Raw genomic sequence first — 20,353 nt, forward strand, 5'->3', positions numbered from 1 at the left:
GTGTCAACCAGGCAGATAAGGCCGTGGAGTCCCCATGGCATTTCGCAACAAGGTGACATTTGCCAGATCAGTTTAGCAGAGCGTTGGGGCTGCTGCCAGAGTTAGAGGAACAAGGGGGAAGTGGTGAGGATGTGGAAGGAGAGTGTGGACAAGAGAGTGCAGACAGCTCGGAGGAGGCTGGGCTGTGGTGGCTGGAGGACCACGAGCAGCCCTACAGCTATGCGCCAAGAAGGGTGACAGGAGGAAACGGAGGTGTCTGCCAAGGGAAGGTGGTTGAAGAAGGGGAAGCTCACACCGTATTTCCCAAACAATAGGCCGGCCAGACCAGCAGCCCAAATGTGTCTTTTGGAGCAAATATTAGTATAAGACCCGGTCTTAATTTTACTATAATATAAGACTGGGTTTTATATTAGTTTTTGCATTAGAGCTGATGGTCCGGCTAGGTCTTATTTTCAGGGAAACAGTAGAAGGGTGGATGTAAGGGGAAAGGAGGATGAAGAGCAGAGAGCTGGGGACTAAACCTCAGAAAAGAGGTGCTCACCTAGATGGGAGTAAAAACAAGCATGGGGTACCTGCTCTGAACGGCCTCCTCTGCCAGGACCCACAGAGCAATCACTTAAAGAGTATATGTCATTTAATCATGGAAACACTTAACAGAGATGTCATTAAGTGCATATTTCAGATGAGGGAGCTGGGGCTCAAAGAGAAAGTGACCTGGCCAGAGCCACCCAGCCAAAGTGGCCTGGGTCTGCTGCTTCAAGGCTGCAGTGCTCCCACTGCGCCTCCTGGCTGCCCCCCCATCACAGAGCTGCAGGGATCACAGTGTTCCAAAGCTGGGGTGCGAGGCTGTGTGGGTGGAAGCCGTGGTGACTGGGAAATGTCCTTGTGTCAGGTAGGGGAAGCCATTAGCGCCCTTGGAGAGTGCAGCCTCCCCAGCTAAAGGGGCAGAGCCCATGGCAGGGGGCTGAGTGGGAACTGGAGAGGCAGTGTGTAAGAGGGGCTTTTTCCAGCTCAGAGCAGCTAGAGCTCATTTAAAGTCAGCAGGGAGAGAGGCGGTAGAGGGAGAGGAACTGAGTACAGAGAACAGGCAGGAACTGATGATTCTGTTGCTACCTCCTCAGTGCCAGGCCCTGCGTGGCCTTGGAACACATACAAGGTACACACCACCCTGTGGACCCTTCCATGCAGCCCTGCTATGGGAAGGGAGCTGAGGCCAGCTCCATGCAAGCAGGGAGCAGCCAGGGGGCTGGGATTCCAACCTGAGTGGGCCTGAGTCCAAAGCCAACCAGGAGTGGAGGTAGGGATCCTCCCCAGCTGGGGTATTAGGGGGAGGTAGGGTTCCAGGGGCCCTGGTAGGACAAGAAGAAGCTTGCTGGGAGCCTGAGGAGGACTCAGGAAGTCGGGCCACGCCTGAGAGATCGTGCAGTGGGGAAGCTACAGAGTGGTCAGGGAGGGCCCCAGGGTGGGCCTGGGTCTCCTGCTCAGCCTGGGGAACTAGGTCAACTCAGCTTTCACCCATTTCCCTTGCCACTGACAAAAATGACCGCTACTAGGTAGATTAAGAAGGACTCTTTCAGGGCAAGTCGAACTAGTTTAGCAGAAACGGAGAATTTATCTCATTTAACTGAGAAGGTTAATGGTTTCAGATCTGGTGGGATCTGGTACTCTGGGTGTTACCATCAGTCTGTCTGCTCTCTCTCCATCTCTGGGCGCTGCTTTCCTAAGTGCTGGCTGTATTCTCAGGCGGCTCTCCCCATTATTGGGGAGACACCCCTCAACCAGCTCAACAGCCCCAGTAGAGGCTTTCTTAATGATTCCAGCAAAAGTCCCAGGGCTGATGCCCATTGGGCTGACGGGTCATGTGTCCATCCCTGAAGCAGTCACTGCATCTGACCTGCTGGCCTGGATCACATGCTCCCCTCTGGAGCCTGTAGTGGAAAAATCAGCCGGAAGACAAAGGTAGGGATTATGGAGGAGAGACCCTCGAGCTGGATCCAACAAGATCTGGGCGAGAACAGACTGCTTCCCATAAATCCCCTCAGAGACTGTCCCATGGTCCCCTCCCATGTGTCCCACCTCCTGCTCATTCCTGGAACAGGTCACTGCACACCTGCCCCCAAGCATGGGAGGCGTTTTCCCCTTATCTGGGCAGGTCACACCCCAGTGCCCCATCCATCCTGCCCTGCCCTATATAACCCTTTGTGCCTGCCACGTGGCCTGGAGAACATCCCTGTCACCTCAGTGCCATCGCCCAAGATGTGCCTCTTACGTAAACTCTCTTAATAAACTCTTGATATAATGCTGGAGTTGTCAGCCTTTTTCTTCAGTCTCTCAGGGCTGGGAAGTTTTACATAACAGGAATGCCTGACCATGGACATCTGCTGCACTGGGCACTTTTTCTCCATGCCCAGGACTCCTGTGCCCGGACTCTTCCTTAGACCCTACAGCTGTAGCCTAAGGAACTACCTCTGACTAAACTGCAGGCCAGGCCAGCCCTACATGTGGAAATGAGAGTGCTAGAAGGGGAAGTGGGAGAATATGTGGTATACTGAAGTGATGTGGGACAGACCTGGGTTGCTATCCAGACTTGCCACTCACCAACTGTGTGCCTCAGGGCAATCACTGCTCCTCTCTGCACCTCAGCTTTCCTGTCTGTAAAATAGTAATAACAGCTAACATCTCAATGGCATCTGCTATGTGCATTTGCCATTTTAAGCACTTTCTAGATACTGTTTTAATATCCTCAAACAGACCCTATGAGGTAGGTATCATCATTATCATCCCCATTTTGTAGCTGGAAATAAGTGAGACAAGGAAGTTCAAGGAGTGAGTCTAAGGTCGCATGGTTAGCAAGGTCTGTGGATTAGCAAGATCTGGGCAGCAATTGGCTTGTGAGGAGCCGAGCTAATGTGGGGAAGTGGCTGGCCCACCATACCTGCAAGGATGAGGGGGCATTTTTGAAGGTGTGCTTGGTATGAACTTGCAGAGTCAGGGTGAGGGCAGAGAAGGCTCCACCAGCCTGTGCTAAAAAATAGTCCCGAGGCCAATGTGCCATCCTTGAAGCCTTCCCTGAGATGTGTGGGGAGCACAGAATAGGAAGGTGGGTGTGGGAGGGAGGAGGACTAGGCTGTGAAAATGAAGGGAGGGGTTCTTATTTTCCAAGCTTCCATCCAGTCACATTTTATCCTCACAACATATTATCAAAGCGGAAACTCAGAGAGGGAAAGCATTTTAACCAAGGTCACACAGCAACTGACCAGCTTCAGAACTGAATTCTCCCTCTTTGTTGACTTTTGCACTCTGGGGACCCAGAAACCACTGGACCAGCCTCCCAGGGTGTTGTGGCAGCTCACTCTCTGGGGGTGGGGGAGACCACTGTGTTAGTGGCTTAAAAGGTGTTCAGTGCTGAGAGTAATAGACACCAAGTCCTGGTGGGAGGACCGCCAAGTAAGCACCCAGCACCCACCCACCAAAGCGGGGTGTGTGGCTTTCAGGGCTAAAAGGAGGCAGGCTCACAGAGGAGGTAGTGATCAATGGTCACCCCACTCCCACAGGTTGAAGAAACGGGACTAAGACAGGACCACTGAATTTGGCAATTTAGGGGTCACTAGTGACCTTGGCCAGAGCAATTCCAAGAACAACAGGGACAGGGGGAGACAGATTACAGATATACAAATTACAGGATGAAGATGTGGAGGGGGAAGGGTGAGAAGACCAGAAGGGGTGGGCTCCAGGGCAGCCAAACAGGCGACCCTCTTGGTTCCACATACAAGGCCTCTCTGTACCATCTTTGTAAATTTTCTATGAAATCTAAAACTATTCTAAAATGAGCTTATATAAAAATATAGATGGTAAAGAGGGCATGGCTGGAAAGAGGCAGGAATTTGAGGGAGAGCATGCATGTGGGGCTTCTGTGTTGTGGATGTGAAATTGAGTGAGCAGGAGGCTGGGAAGGGGGCCAGGGAGGGGAAGGTGGGAGGAATTCTGAGCTGGGACAAGTCAAAGGAAGCAGGAAGGGACTGAGACCCAAGATCTCCCCTTCAGCCCTGCCATGGGGTTTCCTCCCAGAATCCTAGTGACCTTGCCTGGGCCTTGCTTCAAGTGGGGGCTGTGGAGAAACTGCCAGGGTCAGGGGTCCATGGGCATAGTGGGCACAGGCAGGGGTCTGTGAACTCTTTTGAGTTTTAAGAGGGTTTTCTTACTCCAAAGCGCTGGGAACCACTGCTGGAGGAGATCAATGCACACACTACTCTCCTCCTCTCTTGGCCAACTCAGAACTCAGAGGCCCAGCTGGACCACCTCCCAGATTAGACTAGGTAATTAGCTCAGGTTCCATCACCTCCCTGGGAAGATGGGGGTGGCTTTGTAGGTGGTGCGAAAGGCTTCTGGGAACTGAGGAGAGTTTCAGGGTCCCACCTCAGCAAGGAGCAGACGTGTTTCTAGAGGTGCTGGCAGTGGTGCCCTCTCCTGCAGGGGACTCCTCTGAGGCCCTAGTGCATTCTGCGCTCAGAGCTTTGGGGGGGAAAAGTGCCAGGAGGCTGGTCCTGGAGGAACCCATCCCTGAGTCTGGGGTTAGATGCTGCTACTTGAAGGAAGTCTACTTGGGATCCTCCAGGACGCCTGAGGCTTGAGAGTCAAGGCAAAGGAGTTCCTGGGCTGACCCCATCTAAGAGGGTCCAGGAGGCTGCTGGTAAAGAAAGGGGCGTGGAAGAGGCTGGCGATACTGTGGTAATGAGCTTGGTTGGGCCTGGGAATGGTCAAGGAGGCAGGGATGTAGAGGCGTGGTTGGGAACTAGGATAAGAACGAGGACAGGATAGGCTGGACTGAGGAGGGTGCATCTAGGGATGGGGTGTGGGGAATGGGGGTGCATGCCAAGCAGAGTTGGGAATGGGGCTGGAATTGGGGTTGGGAAAGAGATGGCAGTGGACAGTGGTAGGATGGACTGAATGGGCCTTTCCGAGGTGAGGTTGGGCGGCAGATGGGCCAGGGGTGGCTGATCTGAAAGCCAAGGGGTTCTGTGAATTGGGTTGGGGCTGGGGATTGGGATGGATCAGGGATGGGGGTGAGACCAGGATGGAGATTATTAAGCACCAAATGGGACTGGGCCGGATTGGAATTAAGTGGATTTGGGATTGGGACTGGTAGCTGATTAGGAGAAGAATGAAGCAGGGTTTAGAGAAGAGTCGGTGAGCTGGGGACGGGGATGGTTGGAGCTGGGGAAGAGGGTGAGTACCTTAGGCTGGGAACACGGTAGGTGAGGGTTTGGAACACGGTAGGTGAGGGTTTGGGACGCGGTGGCGATGGGCCTCGGGAGAGGAGGGGCAGGTTGGCCCGGGTGCGGACGCAGGGGCGGTGGGTGAGGGGCGCGGGGGCGCCTGGGGCAGGCCAGGAAGGGGGGGCAGGCCTCCCCCTGGGCAGGGCCCGGGCGGCGCTAGGACCGAGCGCGGAGGGACGAGCCGGGCGGAGCCAGCGCCCCCCGCCCCCCGCCGGCCGGCTCCCCTCCCCCGGCCGCTGGCTCGCTAGGCTCTCAACGCTGCAGAGTCTCCGAGGCGGCGGTGGCGGTGACTCCCTCGTTCCCTCCCTCCTCTGTCCGTCCGTCCGTGCGTCTGTCCGTTCGGCCTGGGTCCGGCCCGCAGTATGGCCGGCGTCAGCTTCAGCGGCCACCGCCTGGAGCTGCTGGCGGCGTACGAGGAGGTGATCCGGGAGGAGAGCGCGGCCGACTGGTGAGCCCCCGCCCCCGCCCCCCGGCCCCTTTGTCCCCGCGCCGCCGCCGCCGCCGCCGCCGCCGCCGCGCCTTTGTTTCCACCCGGCCCGCCGCACGGCTGCAGGGAAGGGAGGGGGCGACCCCGAAATGGTGGAGCGGCCTGGGAGGGTCGGGAGGGGCTGCCTTTGTGCGCGCCGGGGAGGGGCCGGGCGGGGTGCTGCCGGCCCCGAGCGCCCCGAGGCCGGCCCAGGCGCGCGGTATAAGCGGTGGCTAGACGCGGGCCGGAGAGACGCAGAATCTGGACGTGTGGCCCGGGGCCACATGGTCCTGCAGGAGCCCATCCCCCGTCCTCTCCCCCGCCGGGGCTCAGGGGACAGGTGTGCATGGGGCGGCCAAGGGCACCTTCGCTACCTTCTAGCGGGCGCGGACCGGGCGGTGACGGGGCGGGGACCCAGCTAGCGGAGCCAGCTCAGCCTGCCTGGCCCAGCCCCGCCGGCCGGCCACAGCACAAAGGAACGCTAGGGCGGGGGAGGAGCAGAGCGGCTGGGGGCCGAGGCGCCCCGCCCACCGGGGGGGCCTCTCGGAGTTGGGGTGTGATGGAAAGACGTTCATTGCACATGGCAACCGTGCAGTGACTCCTGTTCCTCTCAGTGGTCGTGGAGGAGACGGAGATAAAGGGGATTGTAGGTACTGGGCAGCTGGGCTGGGAGATGCCAAGGGGGCCAGCTGGGGACCTTGGGAGGAAGCCCTCAGGCGCACACGCGTGGAGGGAGCCCCTAGAGAGGGATGAGAGTTGAGTAAATCCACTGAGCTCCTAGCCCCATCGCACAGTGGCAAGGGGCTCTCGGCTCCCTGGTGGGGGAGGAGCTGGGCTGCCCTCTTCCCCCTCCCCAGCTGTTGTCTCCCCGAGCTCTGGGAGGGGTGGACCACCTGCTCTGAGGCTGGAGTCCCCAGGGTGGTAGGAAAGCCAACGGGTTCCACACTGCCCCATTCAGGAATCATCCCCCCAAAAGACTCTTCACTTGGGGCAGGTACCCATTCTGTTCCCAGGCCTCTTCTACCCCTGGCAGGCAGGAAACTGAGGCACAGAGTGAGGGCAGGCCTGAGGGACCTCACTTGAGCTGGCCTTACCCTCACCCTGGGAAGGCATTTGGGAAGGGACACTGACCTGGGGGCTGGAGGAGGGGACAAGTGTTGAGGTATCTGTGCCACGGTACTGCAGCACTGGCGGGCAGCCAGGCCTGGAGGGATGGACGCGGGAGACAAGCTCTCATGTCCTGCAGGTCAGTCACAGGAGAGGCCAGCACAGGCTAAGTGGTCAGGCGGTCCACCCATTGTCCCAGCCCTGCCCCTGGGGGCTGAGATCATGGGAGAAGTCCAGGGCAAGTGGCTGGCTTGGCCTAGGGAGGAGCTGGCCTCGAGATACGATGGGCCCTGCCTGAAGAGAGGCAGGGTCCATCATAGAATGCCCCCCTCACACTCATTCTGGGGATGCTGTCTACCACCACCCCATCGGCCCTCACCCCCCAAAAGTAGAGCTCTGGAGGCCCAGTGCGGGACCACACAACCACTGCTGGCCCACGTCCTCTTCAGCAGAGGGCTGGGCTCCCACCACGCAGCAGCATCCGTGTGGCCAGAGTGAGTTATTCATCACTGGCGTGCGTCATCCCATCTGGGTGTGTGTGGCACACAGATGCACACAGCCTCGCACATGCACACATGTATTCACTCTCAGTGGCCTAGGTAGCATTTTGTAAAAAGGGTGTGAGGATCACGTCCTGCTGCCATTTCCGAGCCAGGGGTGCAGTGGGGTCTCAGGACTCAGGCACAGACCCGACACTAAGTCTAGAGGAGGATGTCTTGGGTAAAATTGTGCCTGAGCAAAGGAAGCTTATCATTGCCCTCTGTTATCTTGCCTCTGAGTGGGGTGGGAGAGCAGGAGGGGAGTGGTCACTCCTGTGTCAGGGCATCTGAAATGGACCACTGTCCAGGTGCTGGGAGCAGAGGACCCCAGGAAGTTAGGTTGTGTAGTGGGAAGAGCCAGTGTTGCCCTGGATGTGACAGACTCACTGTGTGACCACACACAAGTGACTGCTCCTTTTGTGTTCTTGAAAACAAGGAGACTCAACCATATCTGGGACATCCAGGGCCCATCTAGCTCTGACATCCTGAGAGTGTAATTGTCCTGAGGGGTCCACCTGCCCTCAGCCTCCCACATTAGCTGACTCCAGCATCTCCTTGGAGCTCCAGCTCCCAACTCACCTCAGTCCAGTTTCTCTGGCCTAGATGGTTTTTCAGTGTTAGTGCCAGTATCACAGGTACCTACTGGGTGCCACTGTGGGCTGGACCCTGGACCCAGAGAGTGAAGTGTGTTGATTGACTGAGTCAGACATCCTGCCTCCGCGAAGCTTAGGTCTGAGGCAGTGCCTGTCTCCAGGGCTTCGAGCTGGTGAGACATGTAGATTCCTGGTTACCCCAATTCTGACTTCGTGCGGTTTCACCAGCTCCCACTGCCCAGGCCCAGGCCCAGGCCAAGGCCGGCTCTGCTGTATTTGAGAAGCACTGGTTCAGTGAGATCTGCGGCAGGCTTAGATGCCTTTTTCCATCCCTGCTGGGGTGTGATAATGCCTGAGAAGGTACAGCTCAGGACAGGGCACAGCTTCCTAGGGAGCTGGCATTGGGGCCCTGAGGGATTTCTGCCAGAGGTGGGCATGTGGTGGAGAAACTGGTCTGGCCTTTTTGTGACAGGAATCACATATGCAAAGGCTCGAGGGTAGGAAATATCCAGAACTGTGTTTGGCGTCCGCGAGCCATCTAGTGTGACCCCAGTGTGTGGTGTGGATACAGAAGGTCTAGCTGGAGAGGCAGGCAGGTGGGGCTCAGGGTTGAAGGCCTGCTGAAGGCTTTGAACTTAGCTATGGTTTCTGTCAGGTCAGTGGCTGGAGCTGAAAGGTGGCTGGAAGTGGTCAGGCAAGGGTTGAGGATGGAAGGGGCAAGACATGTGTAGCAAAGGCCCTCAGAACTTCTGGGAGGCTAATAGTCACCCCTGGGAGGTGTGTGTGTCTGGGAACCAGGGTCTCAGAGTTCTGCCTCAGTTTCTCATTTTTGGAATGGGAAGGGGCAGACTTTGCTTCTCTGAGGGCCCTTTGTTCCCAGTGATGGGTTAGGGCAGCCGGACAGGTGGTGGGACAGCTGTGCTGGGAAGCAGCTGCCAGCACTGGGGCCCAGGCAACAGTTGGACCAGGAGCTCTGGGCCTCACAGCCCACCTGTGTCCCTTTCTGGAGGGAGGGGTCCCAGAAAGTGTGTGTGTGTGTGTGTGTGTGTGTGTGTGTGTGTCCGTGTGTCCTCCCTCTTCCCTCCCTCCTCCCCTCTCTCCCTCCCTCCTTCATTTCCTCATCATACCTTCACTTTCCGTCTTTCTCTTCCTTCCTCCTCTCTCTGATTCCCTCCGTCCCTTTCTCTTCTCCATCTCCCTTGTGCTCCCACCTCCTCTCCTCTAAGCCCCCAGCCTCCTGCCTTGGCAGTAGGAAAAGGGAAGCTTGGGGAAGGGGCTGAGCCCTCTGGAGCCTCCTCAACAGGGCCCTTCTTTCTTGCCCCAGGCCTGTCCTCCCAGGGGGTCCTTGGGAGCAGACATCTCTGCCTTCCCGCCTGTGAAATGGATGCTGTGCCACTGCTGCCTGGCGAGAAAAAAATCTAGGGAGGAGGAAGGAGGAAGGCTCCTAGGTCAGTTTTCTGGTGATGCTAAGGCAGAAGGAAAGGCCAGCAGTCCCAGGAGGCCAGGGCCTCAGCTGGGACAGAGGTGGCTTAGGAGCTAGAAGGTCAGAAGAGTGTGGTCACCCAGGGGCCAGAGTCTGGGCAAGAGTGAGCAGGTGACCTCATCCCCATTTCAGAGAGGAGATTGAGACCCAGGGCGGATCCCTGGGGTCCTTTGTGTTCAGGAGATTGAGGTTGGGATGGGCCAGTCATGTGCCAGTTGCTGAGTTGCCATGGTTACCAGGGGATGCCCTGAGCAGAGTGAGCACCAGGTTCTCTCCTCCTCCTCCCTTGCTGTGGTGGGGAGGGGCAGTGGGTACAGAGGCAGCGCCAGGTAGGTTCCTGGCAACAGCCAATGGGGATGAGGAACGTGGTAGCCAGGGAACAGTAACCAAGGAACCGTTGCCTTGGAATCTCCATCTCACACCCGCTTGCTGGATTGTAGGCTGCCAGGGCCAGGGCTCTGAGGACATGACACATGGGCAGTGATTTCTACCCCACCCCCATTGCTTATTCCCCACCTAACCCAGGCCCCCTCCCCTCCAGTTGTCAGTCGGAGAGTGCTCAGCCAGAACCCTGTCCTGTTTTGCCCCCTCTGTGTCCCTCCTCCTTCTCTGTAGTGTCATCCCCACCCCAAATTGGCGCCTGGGCCTTGACAGTTCTGAGCTACCCCTCCCTCTCCCCAGGGCTCTGTACACATATGAGGATGGCTCAGATGACCTCAAGCTTGCAGCGTCAGGAGGTAAGAATTCCAGCCATTCCTTCGCCTTCCTCTCCCGCCCCCTCCTCCTGTTTTCTTCCCCACCCGCCTGGCTCCAGGCCACCTTCTCTCGCCTGCATCCAGCAGACCCACACTTATCTGGCAGGGGTCCTTCCTGGTCATCCCTAAGATTCCCCAGGGTGGGGAGGGAGGGAGCCTTGTTTCCTGTTGGATTATGAGAAGACAGCCTTAGAGAGGGACAGTGACTTGCCCAAAGTCACACCGGGTAGGGGGTCCAGCAGGGATGGCCCAGACCAGCCCCACTTTCTCCTGAGCCTGAAGTCTTTATTTTACCTCATTGGGCACTAGTACCTCCTTAGACATGAGGATGTGGGAAGAACAAGCAGTTTCTCAGTCCTACCCCAAATCAGGCCCTGGGGGATTTAAACGCAAAGCTAGTGCCTGCACCCCACTCTCACACCAACAGAACTCCAGGTCCCGGGGGGTGCCTGCAGACCCATAAGGGGAGTCTTTCCTGTGGGTTCCAGGCCCTTTGCAGGGTAAGGGGTCAGGAGACAGGAGTCCTGACACCCTCCTGATTCCCCTAGATGGGGGCTTGCAGGAGCTCTCGGGCCACTTTGAGAACCAGAAGGTGATGTACGGCTTCTGCAGCGTCAAGGACTCCCAGGCTGCTCTGCCAAAATACGTGCTCATCAACTGGGTATGCAGCTGTGGGCAGGGAAGGGAGCTGAGGCCCCAGAGCAGTCACTCTCCACCCTGCTCCACCCACTGACAACACTGCAGAGAACCCCACTAGACCCCTGGGAAGGGAGCTGGGGGCTTCAGGCTGCTGTCCCCTGCCCCCCGCCCCCCCCCCCCGTCCTTTCCCAACAGCCTCTTTGTTGGGTACATTGCAGGTCGGTGAAGATGTGCCTGATGCCCGCAAATGCGCTTGTGCCAGCCACGTGGCTAAGGTGGCTGAGTTCTTCCAGGTGCGAGTGGGGCCCGGGCTGGTCAGGGCGGACCAGCCACCTAGGGCAGGGTCAGTATACAGGTGGTGGTAACAGAAAGGAGCCATGCTGCCTGAACACACCTTCTTGCTGCAGGGTGTCGACGTGATCGTGAACGCCAGCAGCGTGGAAGACATAGATGCGGGCGCCATCGGGCAGCGGCTCTCCAATGGGCTGGCGCGGCTCTCCAGCCCTGTGTTGCACCGACTGCGGCTGCGCGAGGATGAGAACGCTGAGCCGGTGGTCAGTGTATGCCTGGGGCCAGCTAGTCTTGCCCAGGGCTCCGCCTGCCCCCACCCTCTCTGTCCTCAGACATGCCCTCTAAGCTCATGCCACGCCATTTGGTTCTGCAGGGCACCACCTACCAGAAAACTGATGCAGCTGTGGAAATGAAGCGGATTAACCGCGAGCAGTTCTGGGAGCAGGCCAAGGTGTGGTCCCGGACCCCAGCCTGCAGGCCTAGCTGACCCAACCCCACGGGCGGCTCTGGGCCTTACCCCAGGTCCTTCCTTCAATAGTGTGTCCCATTCCATGCACTCCCCCAGCTGAAGGCGAGACTTATTCCTGGCGGGCTCACCCTGTTTCCCAGAACCAGTACCTCCCCAGCCCTGGGTTGGGGTGGGCAGGAGGAGCAAGGGGCCCCAGGCTCAGGGCCTACACTGCCTTGGCACGGGTGGTTGCAGAAGGAGGAAGAGTTAAGGAAGGAGGAGGAGAGGAAGAAGGCCCTGGATGAGAGACTCAGGTTTGAGCAAGAGCGGATGGAACAGGAGCGGCAGGAGCAGGAGGAGCGGGAGCGGCGCTACAGAGAGCGGGAACAGCAGATTGAGGAGCACAGGTGGGCCAGCACCGCCCACCGCAGGCCGCACCCCAGCCAGCAGGTCCGCTTGGGCCTGTCCTAAGGGCTGCCTGCCGGCTTATCTTTCCAGGAGGAAACAGCAGACTTTAGAAGCTGAAGAGGCCAAGAGGCGGTTGAAGGAGCAGTCTATCTTTGTAAGTTCTTAGCCAGGGCTCTCAGTCTCCTGGTCAGGGAAATGAGGATGGTCTTTGTGTTCCTGGGCTTTGTGGGAAGATCAGTGGCTTGAGGACAGTGCTGGGCATTCTGGGTACCGTTGCACGGAGTGTGATGGAGTGTCAGGCCTGCCACTCAGTCACGTGGGGTCTGACCCCTGACTGTGGAAAGAGACCTCCTTGGAGAAGCTTATACTTTAGACAAAGAAAAATCTATCTTGATCCAGATCCTTGCTGACCAGGCTCCCTTGTCCCCTCCCAGCAGGGCCTGAGTGGCTCAGTGTGGATTAGACATGCTTCCTGTACTTAGGGGGCTCAAGAACTGGTCCTTATAACCCAGTGCTGCAGAGTCACACAAATGAATTTGAACTGTGTGTATAGTGTCTCCTTCAGAGCAGACCCTTGTTCCAAGGGTGCTGTTGGAACCTCCAAATATTGGGGTGTCCCATAGGACCTGTGGATTGGCCCTTAAAAATCATGTTTTGAATGGAATTTTGAGCATGGTATAGTTTAGGACAGGAGGTGGGTGATATGTGGGTGATACTCAGGGCCACACCCACAGGACACTGGGAGGGAGGAGGCAGGACACCCTGCAGACACTGGCATTAAGTGGCTATCACAGGTGACTCCGGTCACATCAGCTCCTGGGCAGATGAAGGTGATGTGTGTTTGGTAAGCTCCAGCCACAGTTTATTCATTCAACAAACCCCAGCCACCACCTGCCATGTGACAGGTGTTAGAAACATGGTGAAGAATAAGATGGGCAAGGCCTTTTTAAAATTAATTGATGAGTTTATTTTTAATTGTGGCAAAATACACATGACGTGTACCATCTTAGCCATTTTTAAATGTACACTTTAGTGGCATTAAGTATATTCACATTGTTGTACAAATATCACCACTGTTTATCTCCAGAATTGTTTTCATCTTCCCATGCTGAAATTCCGCACTCATTAAACACTAACTCCCTATTCTCCTCTCCCCAAGCCACTGGCAACTGCCAGTCTACTTTCTGTCTCATGAATTGTACTCCTCTAGGTATCTCATATGACTGGAATCACACAGAATTTTTCATTTGGTCACTGGCTTATTTCACTCAGCATAATGTCGTCAAGGTTCATCCTGTGTCAGCATGTCCTTTTTAAGGCTAATAATTTTCCATTGTATCTATATACCACATCTTGTTTATCCATTCAGAGTAAGGGCTTTTTGAAAAAGCTTTTTATGGGAAATTTCACACTCACACATGCACACAAAGTAGAAAAGATATATAGCGAACCCCCTGAACTGATGGCTTATCTGCACCAATGATCAACATTGGAGGCAAAGTCTTAAGGAATTTTTTTTTTTTTTAGGAAGTACTGTTATTTTATTTTTTATTTCATTTTATTTTATTTTTTAAATTTATTGGGGTGACAATTGTTAGTAAAATTACATAGATTTCAGGTGTGCAATTCTGTATTACATCATCTATAAATCCCATTGTGTGTTCACAGTCTTAAGGAATTTAAACCATTATTTTATAGTCCCATCTGACCCTTTAAGTGTGGCTCATGTGGCAGTGATAGTGAATGTTCTAGCAAGTCCGTGTGATGGCCTTACAAGTAAGTTCAGTTTCTCTAAGGAAGGTCCCATGTGAGAAACTTTGGAATTTAGAACTATAAAATGCTTTCTCTTAGCTTAAGGAGATGTTCTGCTTTCTCTCCCCTAAGAACTGCATTCCTTGTCCGAGTTCCCTTTATGTCTGGGCTGCCAGGGAGCTCCCAAGTATGTTCAGGTACAGCAGTGCTGTATACCCGTATGGTTAGTGTATTGATCTCTCTCCTACCCACAGTTTCAGTGTTTTTGACCTTGTTGGTAGTTAAAGCTTTTGTGGTATGTTGCCTCTGGTCTTTTTTCTGAATAAGGCAGAGGAACCTCAGGTGGTTATACTAGGCAGAGGCAGAGTATCCACAAAGGCTGGTGGGGTGTACATCTATGAGAAGGCATGGAGCCTGACTGGAGCCCAGTGGGCTGAGAAGCAGGAGAAATTTGGAGAGCAGTTTAGACTTAATTCTGGAAGACATGAAATTGCGGTTGGAGTGACAACCTTCTTAAGGGGGGATACTTTGAAGGGTCATTCTCCTAATGCACCCTGACAGAAAAGTTTTCAGTTCTAGGTTATGTGCTCAAAAACAAAGGAGCCCTGTTACTTCACCACCGTACCTGCAGCTTTTTCTCCTCCCCTCAGTCCCTCCTGTCTCATTTGCCACAGGAGCAGCAGGGGACACTGATTAAGAAGCTTTTGGTGTAGTAGTGAGTCCAACTGAGCAAACTTGTATCAACTCATCCTTGTACTGGCCGCTCACACACAGACCTGAGTTCTCGTCTCTGTGTCACCCACAGAGAGGGGGGAGATGATCCCAGAAACGAAATTTCTCAGTATAATCTGGTGTGTGCCTGGAACACCTCGTGGGGACTCAGAGAAGGAAATGACCTGAATGGGCCAGGGACCTCTTCCCCAGGAGGCAGTACACAAACTGAGGCTGGAAGCAGGAAGAGTTGGAGATAGGGTGGGGCTGGGGCATTTGGGGAGGGAGAGAGAGCCATCAACCATGTCAAGTGGAATGACATACATGTTCCAGGAACGGCAGCTATGTCGTGCTGCTGATTATGTCTACGTCTCACAGAGTGTGGGTGGGTCAAGGTGGGAGGGGGGTGTTGGGAGAGGTAACAGGCTAGGTCAGGCAGCGGCAGGGGAGTGTGGACCAAGCCAGGGGCCTGACCTGCCTATACTCCTGAGGTTGCAATCTCAAAACAGCAAGTGAAGTGAGCAGGTGAAGGGCAGTAGGGAGTGGTGGAGACTGTGACAAACTGGATAGATTACACCTGGTGTGAGGTTGGCTGCAGCATATCTCTGGTCAATGGCTGCCTTGGGGCTTATGGGCCAGTGTTGCCAGGACTTCTGGCATTTTAAGAGAAATTGGAGATCTTGATTTCAGTATGAAATTTCCCAATTCTTAAGTGGAGGCAACTAATTAACGTGTTTTAAAAACATACAGTGGGGAAGACCGTTCGAATTCTGAAACGTTCGAAAACCGAGGCATGGTTTCCCCGTAGAAAGTAATGCCAAATGGATTAATCCATTCCAGACCTTTAAAGTCAACCCCTAAAACTGCAAATTTAGCATGAATTTTACTATCTAATGATACCATAGATCCATAAAATTTACAGCGTTCGTAAACCGAAATGTTCGTCAACGGAGACGTTTGAAAACCGAGGTACCACTGTACTGGCAAAACAGAAGCCATGTATGTGCCATATTCAGCCAGCTCTCACTGTGGCTCATGAGAAACCCCTGAGGGATTTTAAGCTAGGAAAAATCATAGTCTAATCTGGATTTTGGAAGGTCCTTTCAGGGCGTATAGAGAAGAAATTAGGGGAAGAGAGCACAAAGGCAGGGGACTAATGAGGAAGCCTTGGTCATGATGCTGAGGTCCAGGCAGCAGTGATGGGGGTGCAGTTGGCTGGGTGCTGGGGTAGGAGGTTCAAGAAGAGTTGGCTGCAAAGCAGGGAGCACTCCTGGGTGGCCTTGGGTGCCTGGTTGGATGGGGTGAAGGAGCAAGCGGAGCTGAGCTAGGTGTCCAGGCACTTGTTTAGGCTAGAGATGAGGTAGCTGAGAGCCTTGTGGATGGAGAGAAGGAGCTGAGTGACTGGGTGGTGAAGGGAGCCAATGTGCCACCTCCAAGCCTTTCCTGCCAGATCATGGAGGAAATATGGACCTATACGAAGGCCAGAGCTGCTGGTGGAGTGGCCCAGGAACTGTACCTTTGGTTTTCAGGGTGACCAGCAGGATGAAGAGGAAGAGACCCAGATGAAGAAGTCAGAATCGGAGGTAGAGGTGCGAGCTAGTGGAACAGGGCAGGTGAGGCCAGCAGGGGCTGCCTCAGTGGGGCCCAGCCTGGCCCTGACCCTTTCCTTGTGCCTCCAGGAGGCAGCGGCCATTATTGCCCAGCGGCCTGACAACCCACGGGAATTCTTCAAGCAGCAGGAACGGGTTGCATCGGCCTCTGCAGGCAGCTGTGATGTGCCCTCTCCCTTCAACCACCGACCAGGTAGTCCCAGGTCCCATCCCCACCTAATCCCCATTCCTCAGGTTTTGGCCTTGAGCCTTTTCGAAGCCCTTTCTTGGAAGGGAAGCCTTGCCCAAGGACCTTTGGAGACCGCAAGGTTGTTCATCAAGTGTGCTTCCATCCGCTGCCTCCCAGGTGGCAGGACTGAGAAGGCTTGGGTAGGGGGAGGTCGATGTTGGGCCTTGGCTGAGCAGTCGGCCCCGCCCCCCCCCCCCCCCCCCCGGCCATCTGGACAGCTTTGGCATGGGCGAAGGCGCCCCCTGGCTGTGGGGAGTGGAGTGGCCCTGCTGGGGTTGAACCTAAGCCCTACCTGAGGGCTGTGGTGCATGTAGGGTGAGCTGGCTCTGGAGCCTGCACCCATTTTCCCTGTCGGGATTCTCCTTGCAGCTTCTGCCTCCCCCAAAACACCCTTTTGCTGGCCTGAGTGTTTGCCCCTGTGTGTGCTTGGCCTGTGTTGGGGCTCTATGGTTGGGACAGGCTGTCCCGGGGTGTGTGCTGCACAGAGGCTGGCTGTGTGGGGCAGGCTCCTTGCTGTGCGTGGCTGTTGCTGGTGGGAGTCCTGACGGCTTGAGGCTATAGTCCAGCTTGGCTGAATGTGCACCCTGGCAAAAGGCAGCTTGGACATCCAGGGCCAGCCCTGGGGGCGGGTGAGGCCTTGGGGCCAGGGTGGGGGAGACTGACCCTCTCTTGTCCTCTGTCTCTCTCTCTCTTTCTGTCTGTCTCTCTTGGCAGGTCGTCCGTACTGCCCTTTCATAAAGGCATCGGACAGTGGGCCTTCCTCCTCCTCCTCTTCCTCTTCCTCCCCTCCACGGACTCCCTTTCCCTATATCACCTGTCACCGCACCCCAAACCTCTCTTCCTCCCTCCCATGTAGGTAGCAGCCCCAGGCCTCGGCAGGGGGGTAAGGAGGGCCCCCCGCTTCCCAGCAGCCCCCCACCGTCACTCCCCCAGCCTGATCACTGATCTCTGGTGTTTGTCCCCAGGGCAGGTACTGCCTGCCTCTTTTCCCTGGCCCTGAAGGGGCACTGGCCTGGCTTACAGGTCTGGAGTTGTGGTCTGGCCCCTGGGGGGCCTGGGGAGCTCCCAGCCCCCATCCAGACTCCAGAGAAGAGGTGCTGGCCAGGCCCCAAGGTGGACGGTCCTGGTCCCACCTGGCTCCTTGGCCCTCATTGACCAGCTTGGGTGTTTGTTCCACAGGCAGCCACCTGGACAGCCACCGGAGGATGGCACCCACCCCCATCCCCACTCGGAGCCCATCTGACTCCAGCACGGCCTCCACCCCTGTCTCTGAGCAGATTGAGCGGGCTCTGGATGAGGTTACGTCCTCGCAGCCTCCACCACTGCCACCACCACCTCCACCAGCCCAAGGTAAGTGAGGGGACCTAGCTGCCCCAGGCCTCTTATCAGTCCCTGTGCTGGAAACCCCACGTGGCCATGGTAACAACTCCCCAGGGATCTGAGCCACCCATCACCCAGACTGCACTGCCTTGGAAGTGGCAGTCAGACCTGTCCTCTGAGCCTCAGTGTGTGTCTCTCCCTGTAGTGGGGATCGGGCCTTCCTCCCAGGGCTGCTGAGCATCTTAAAAACAGTAGGTAAAGATGCAGCAGGGCCCACTGGGTGCTGGAGGGTGCATGGAGCATTTAGTGGAGGTCTTCTTTCCAGAATGTCATTTACTCCTCAGTGGGTGGGCCGGGTAGGTAGGGTGGCTGCCCAAGGCCTACATCCTTCCCTGAGGGAGCTGGTCACATCTGTCTCCTTCATTTGTGCTGCAACAGAGACCCAGGAGCCTGGCCCTGGCCTGGATAGCGAAGAGACCAGTAAGGAGGCCAGAATTGCAGCCCCTCAGGCCTGGGCTGGCTCCGTGGAGGAGCCCCCTCAGGCACTGGAGCCTCCCCGGGGGCAAGGCAGCCCCACAGAGGACTTGATATTCATGGTAGCTCCAGAACAGGCTGTCCTGGCTGCCCCTCTGGAGCCTGCCATAGCTGACACCACTGTAGCAGACACCCTGGCTGCTGCCGCCACTGAAACCGACATTGCTGCTGCTGACACCGCTGTTGCCAACACTGTCACCTCAGCCAGCCTCATTGACCTATGGCCTGGCAACGGGGAAGGGGCCTCCGCACCCCAGGCTGAGCCTAGAGCCCCCACACCACCCTCGGGTGCTGAGGTCACTCTGGTGGAGATGCCCCTGTTGGATGAGGTGGCTCAGGAGCCACTGCCACCAGCAGGTGAAGGCTGTGCCAGTCTCCTCAATTTTGATGAGCTGCCTGAACCGCCAGCCACCTTCTGTGACCCAGAGGAAGCAGTAAAAGGGGAGCCCCTGGCTGCCCCCCAGGCCCCAGTTCTGCCCTCTGCTCTAGAGGAGCTGGATCAAGAGCCGGAGCTGGAGCCGGAGCCGGAGCCACACCTGCTGACCAATGGCGAGACCACTCAGAAGGAGGGGACCCAGGTGGGGCAGGGCAGCCTGGTGGGACGGGTGGGAGTCAGGACTTGAGCAGGGGACTGACCCTGCATTTTCAGGCTTGCAGCAGTGACCCCCTTTCTCTGTGATCCACATTATTGGGGGGAATCTCCATTCCATTCCCCATCCCTGAGCCCGCTCTGCTTTTGTTCCCAGGGTAGGCATTTGTTTCCCTGGCAACCAGGGATGGAATCACTGGTTGCCAAGGAAACGGGCTCAGGCCTCGTAGGTCAGCTCAAGTCTTGCTGGGTTGGACCCAGTGACCCGGTGCTTTCCTCCTACAGGCCAGTGAGGGGTACTTCAGCCAATCACAGGAGGAGGAGTTCGCCCAATCAGAAGAGCTGTGTGCGAAGGCTCCGCCTCCTGTGTTCTACAACAAGCCTCCAGGTAGCACTGGGATGGGGTGGAATTAGGGTAGGGGTGCTGGGTTCAAGCGAGGACAGGCACCCCCAGACGCCTATATATCTGGCACAGCTCCCAGGGGTTGGAAGACATGGCCGTGGATCTGCTGTCTTATCTACTAACTCTTCTCCCTTCCCAACACCATAGAAATCGACATCACCTGCTGGGATGCAGACCCAGTCCCAGAAGAGGAGGAGGGCTTCGAGGGTGGAGATTAGCAGTGGCGCCTGCCCTTGCCAAGGCCACCCACCCACGCCAGCCTCTGACCAGATGGCCTGCCGCGCCTGCACTGGAAGCAGCTCCGCCTGGCACCCATTCCGGATTCCGGCCCTGGCCGGGAACTTGGCCGCTTCCCTACCCACAGGGCCTGACTTTTACAGCTTTTCTCTCCCTTTTTTTTAAAAGTTGATAGGAGACTTGTACAGTTGACTGGTTTTTCTCCCGTTGGTAGTTGAGACGCTGTTGCAAATTATACCCCCTCCCTGCCCGGTCCAGATTGTAGCGCTTAGTCCTCCCTGCTCACTCAGCTGGCCGGGGTGGAGGCCTCACCCTGCTTGGGGCCTGGCATCGGGGGAATCTCTGGTGGGAAAATGTCCCCCCCACCTCTTTTCCTAGTTTTATGTTTCTTGGAAAAATATCACTTTGTATTCTTTGTCCAGGGCTTCAGATATTTTGCACGAATTTGAAAACATGGCAATAAATGGCTCGTGGGCTCTGGCTCCCTGGGACCCCCTCCCCGCCCTTCTCTTGACCCCTCCCCACCCGGCCCAAAGGAAGTAGCAGGCCCAGCTGGGGCCCCTCAGCTTCCCAGCCCTTTCCTGCTCGCCTCCTGCTGGGCGGGTCCCAGGCTGGAGGCCTTAGGCGCGATTCAGGACAGGGCTATGGGTGGGGCCAGGGGCTTTGGGGGCTCCGCCCCAATTCCTCTTTGCTTGGGTTCCTTTTTCACATTCAGTAACTGTTTTTTGGAAAGCACAAACTTATGTAACGGGTCGTGCTCATGTCTGTTAATAAAGAAATCCAGATCCCTTCGGGCCTGCTGCTCCGGGCCTCCAGGGGCGGATCTGGGGTGGGCCGCCAGCCCGGACCCCCATTTCCAACTCCTCCCACTTCCAAGGCCGCAGAGATCGCCCTCAGTGTGATCTCATGGGCAGGGAGGGTGGAGGTCTGAGGCTCCCGCGGGTAACGAGGCTGTGGTTTGAA

The 20,353-nt window shown here is 56.3% G+C and overlaps 1 protein-coding gene across 4 annotated transcripts; it reads left to right on the forward strand.

The window, feature by feature from the left end:
• Positions 1-5,484: 5,484 nt before the first annotated feature.
• DBN1 (drebrin 1) lies at positions 5,485-20,179 on the forward strand. 4 transcript variants are annotated; one of them, XM_074313401.2, is made up of 15 exons: positions 5,485-5,724; positions 10,146-10,201; positions 10,768-10,880; positions 11,077-11,151; positions 11,266-11,412; positions 11,523-11,600; positions 11,853-12,004; positions 12,096-12,159; positions 15,998-16,057; positions 16,148-16,271; positions 17,022-17,159; positions 17,487-17,657; positions 18,066-18,739; positions 19,036-19,138; positions 19,301-20,179. In XM_074313401.2, the coding sequence occupies exons 1-15, from the start codon at positions 5,639-5,641 to the stop codon at positions 19,369-19,371; spliced, it is 2,112 nt and encodes a 703-aa protein (XP_074169502.1). In that variant the 5' UTR covers positions 5,485-5,638; the 3' UTR covers positions 19,372-20,179. The 4 variants fall into 4 exon arrangements, with proteins under 4 accessions (XP_074169502.1, XP_074169503.1, XP_074169505.1 ...); XM_074313402.2 differs by having other exon boundaries at positions 5,495-5,724; positions 15,998-16,051; XM_074313404.2 differs by lacking the exon at positions 17,022-17,159 and having other exon boundaries at positions 5,497-5,724; positions 15,998-16,051.
• The last annotated feature ends 174 nt before the right edge of the window (positions 20,180-20,353 follow it).

This window comes from Rhinolophus sinicus, chromosome 5 (assembly GCF_057876585.1).
Source record: "Rhinolophus sinicus isolate RSI-liver-muscle chromosome 5, RSI-T2T, whole genome shotgun sequence".
Classification (NCBI taxonomy): Eukaryota; Metazoa; Chordata; class Mammalia; order Chiroptera; family Rhinolophidae; genus Rhinolophus; species Rhinolophus sinicus.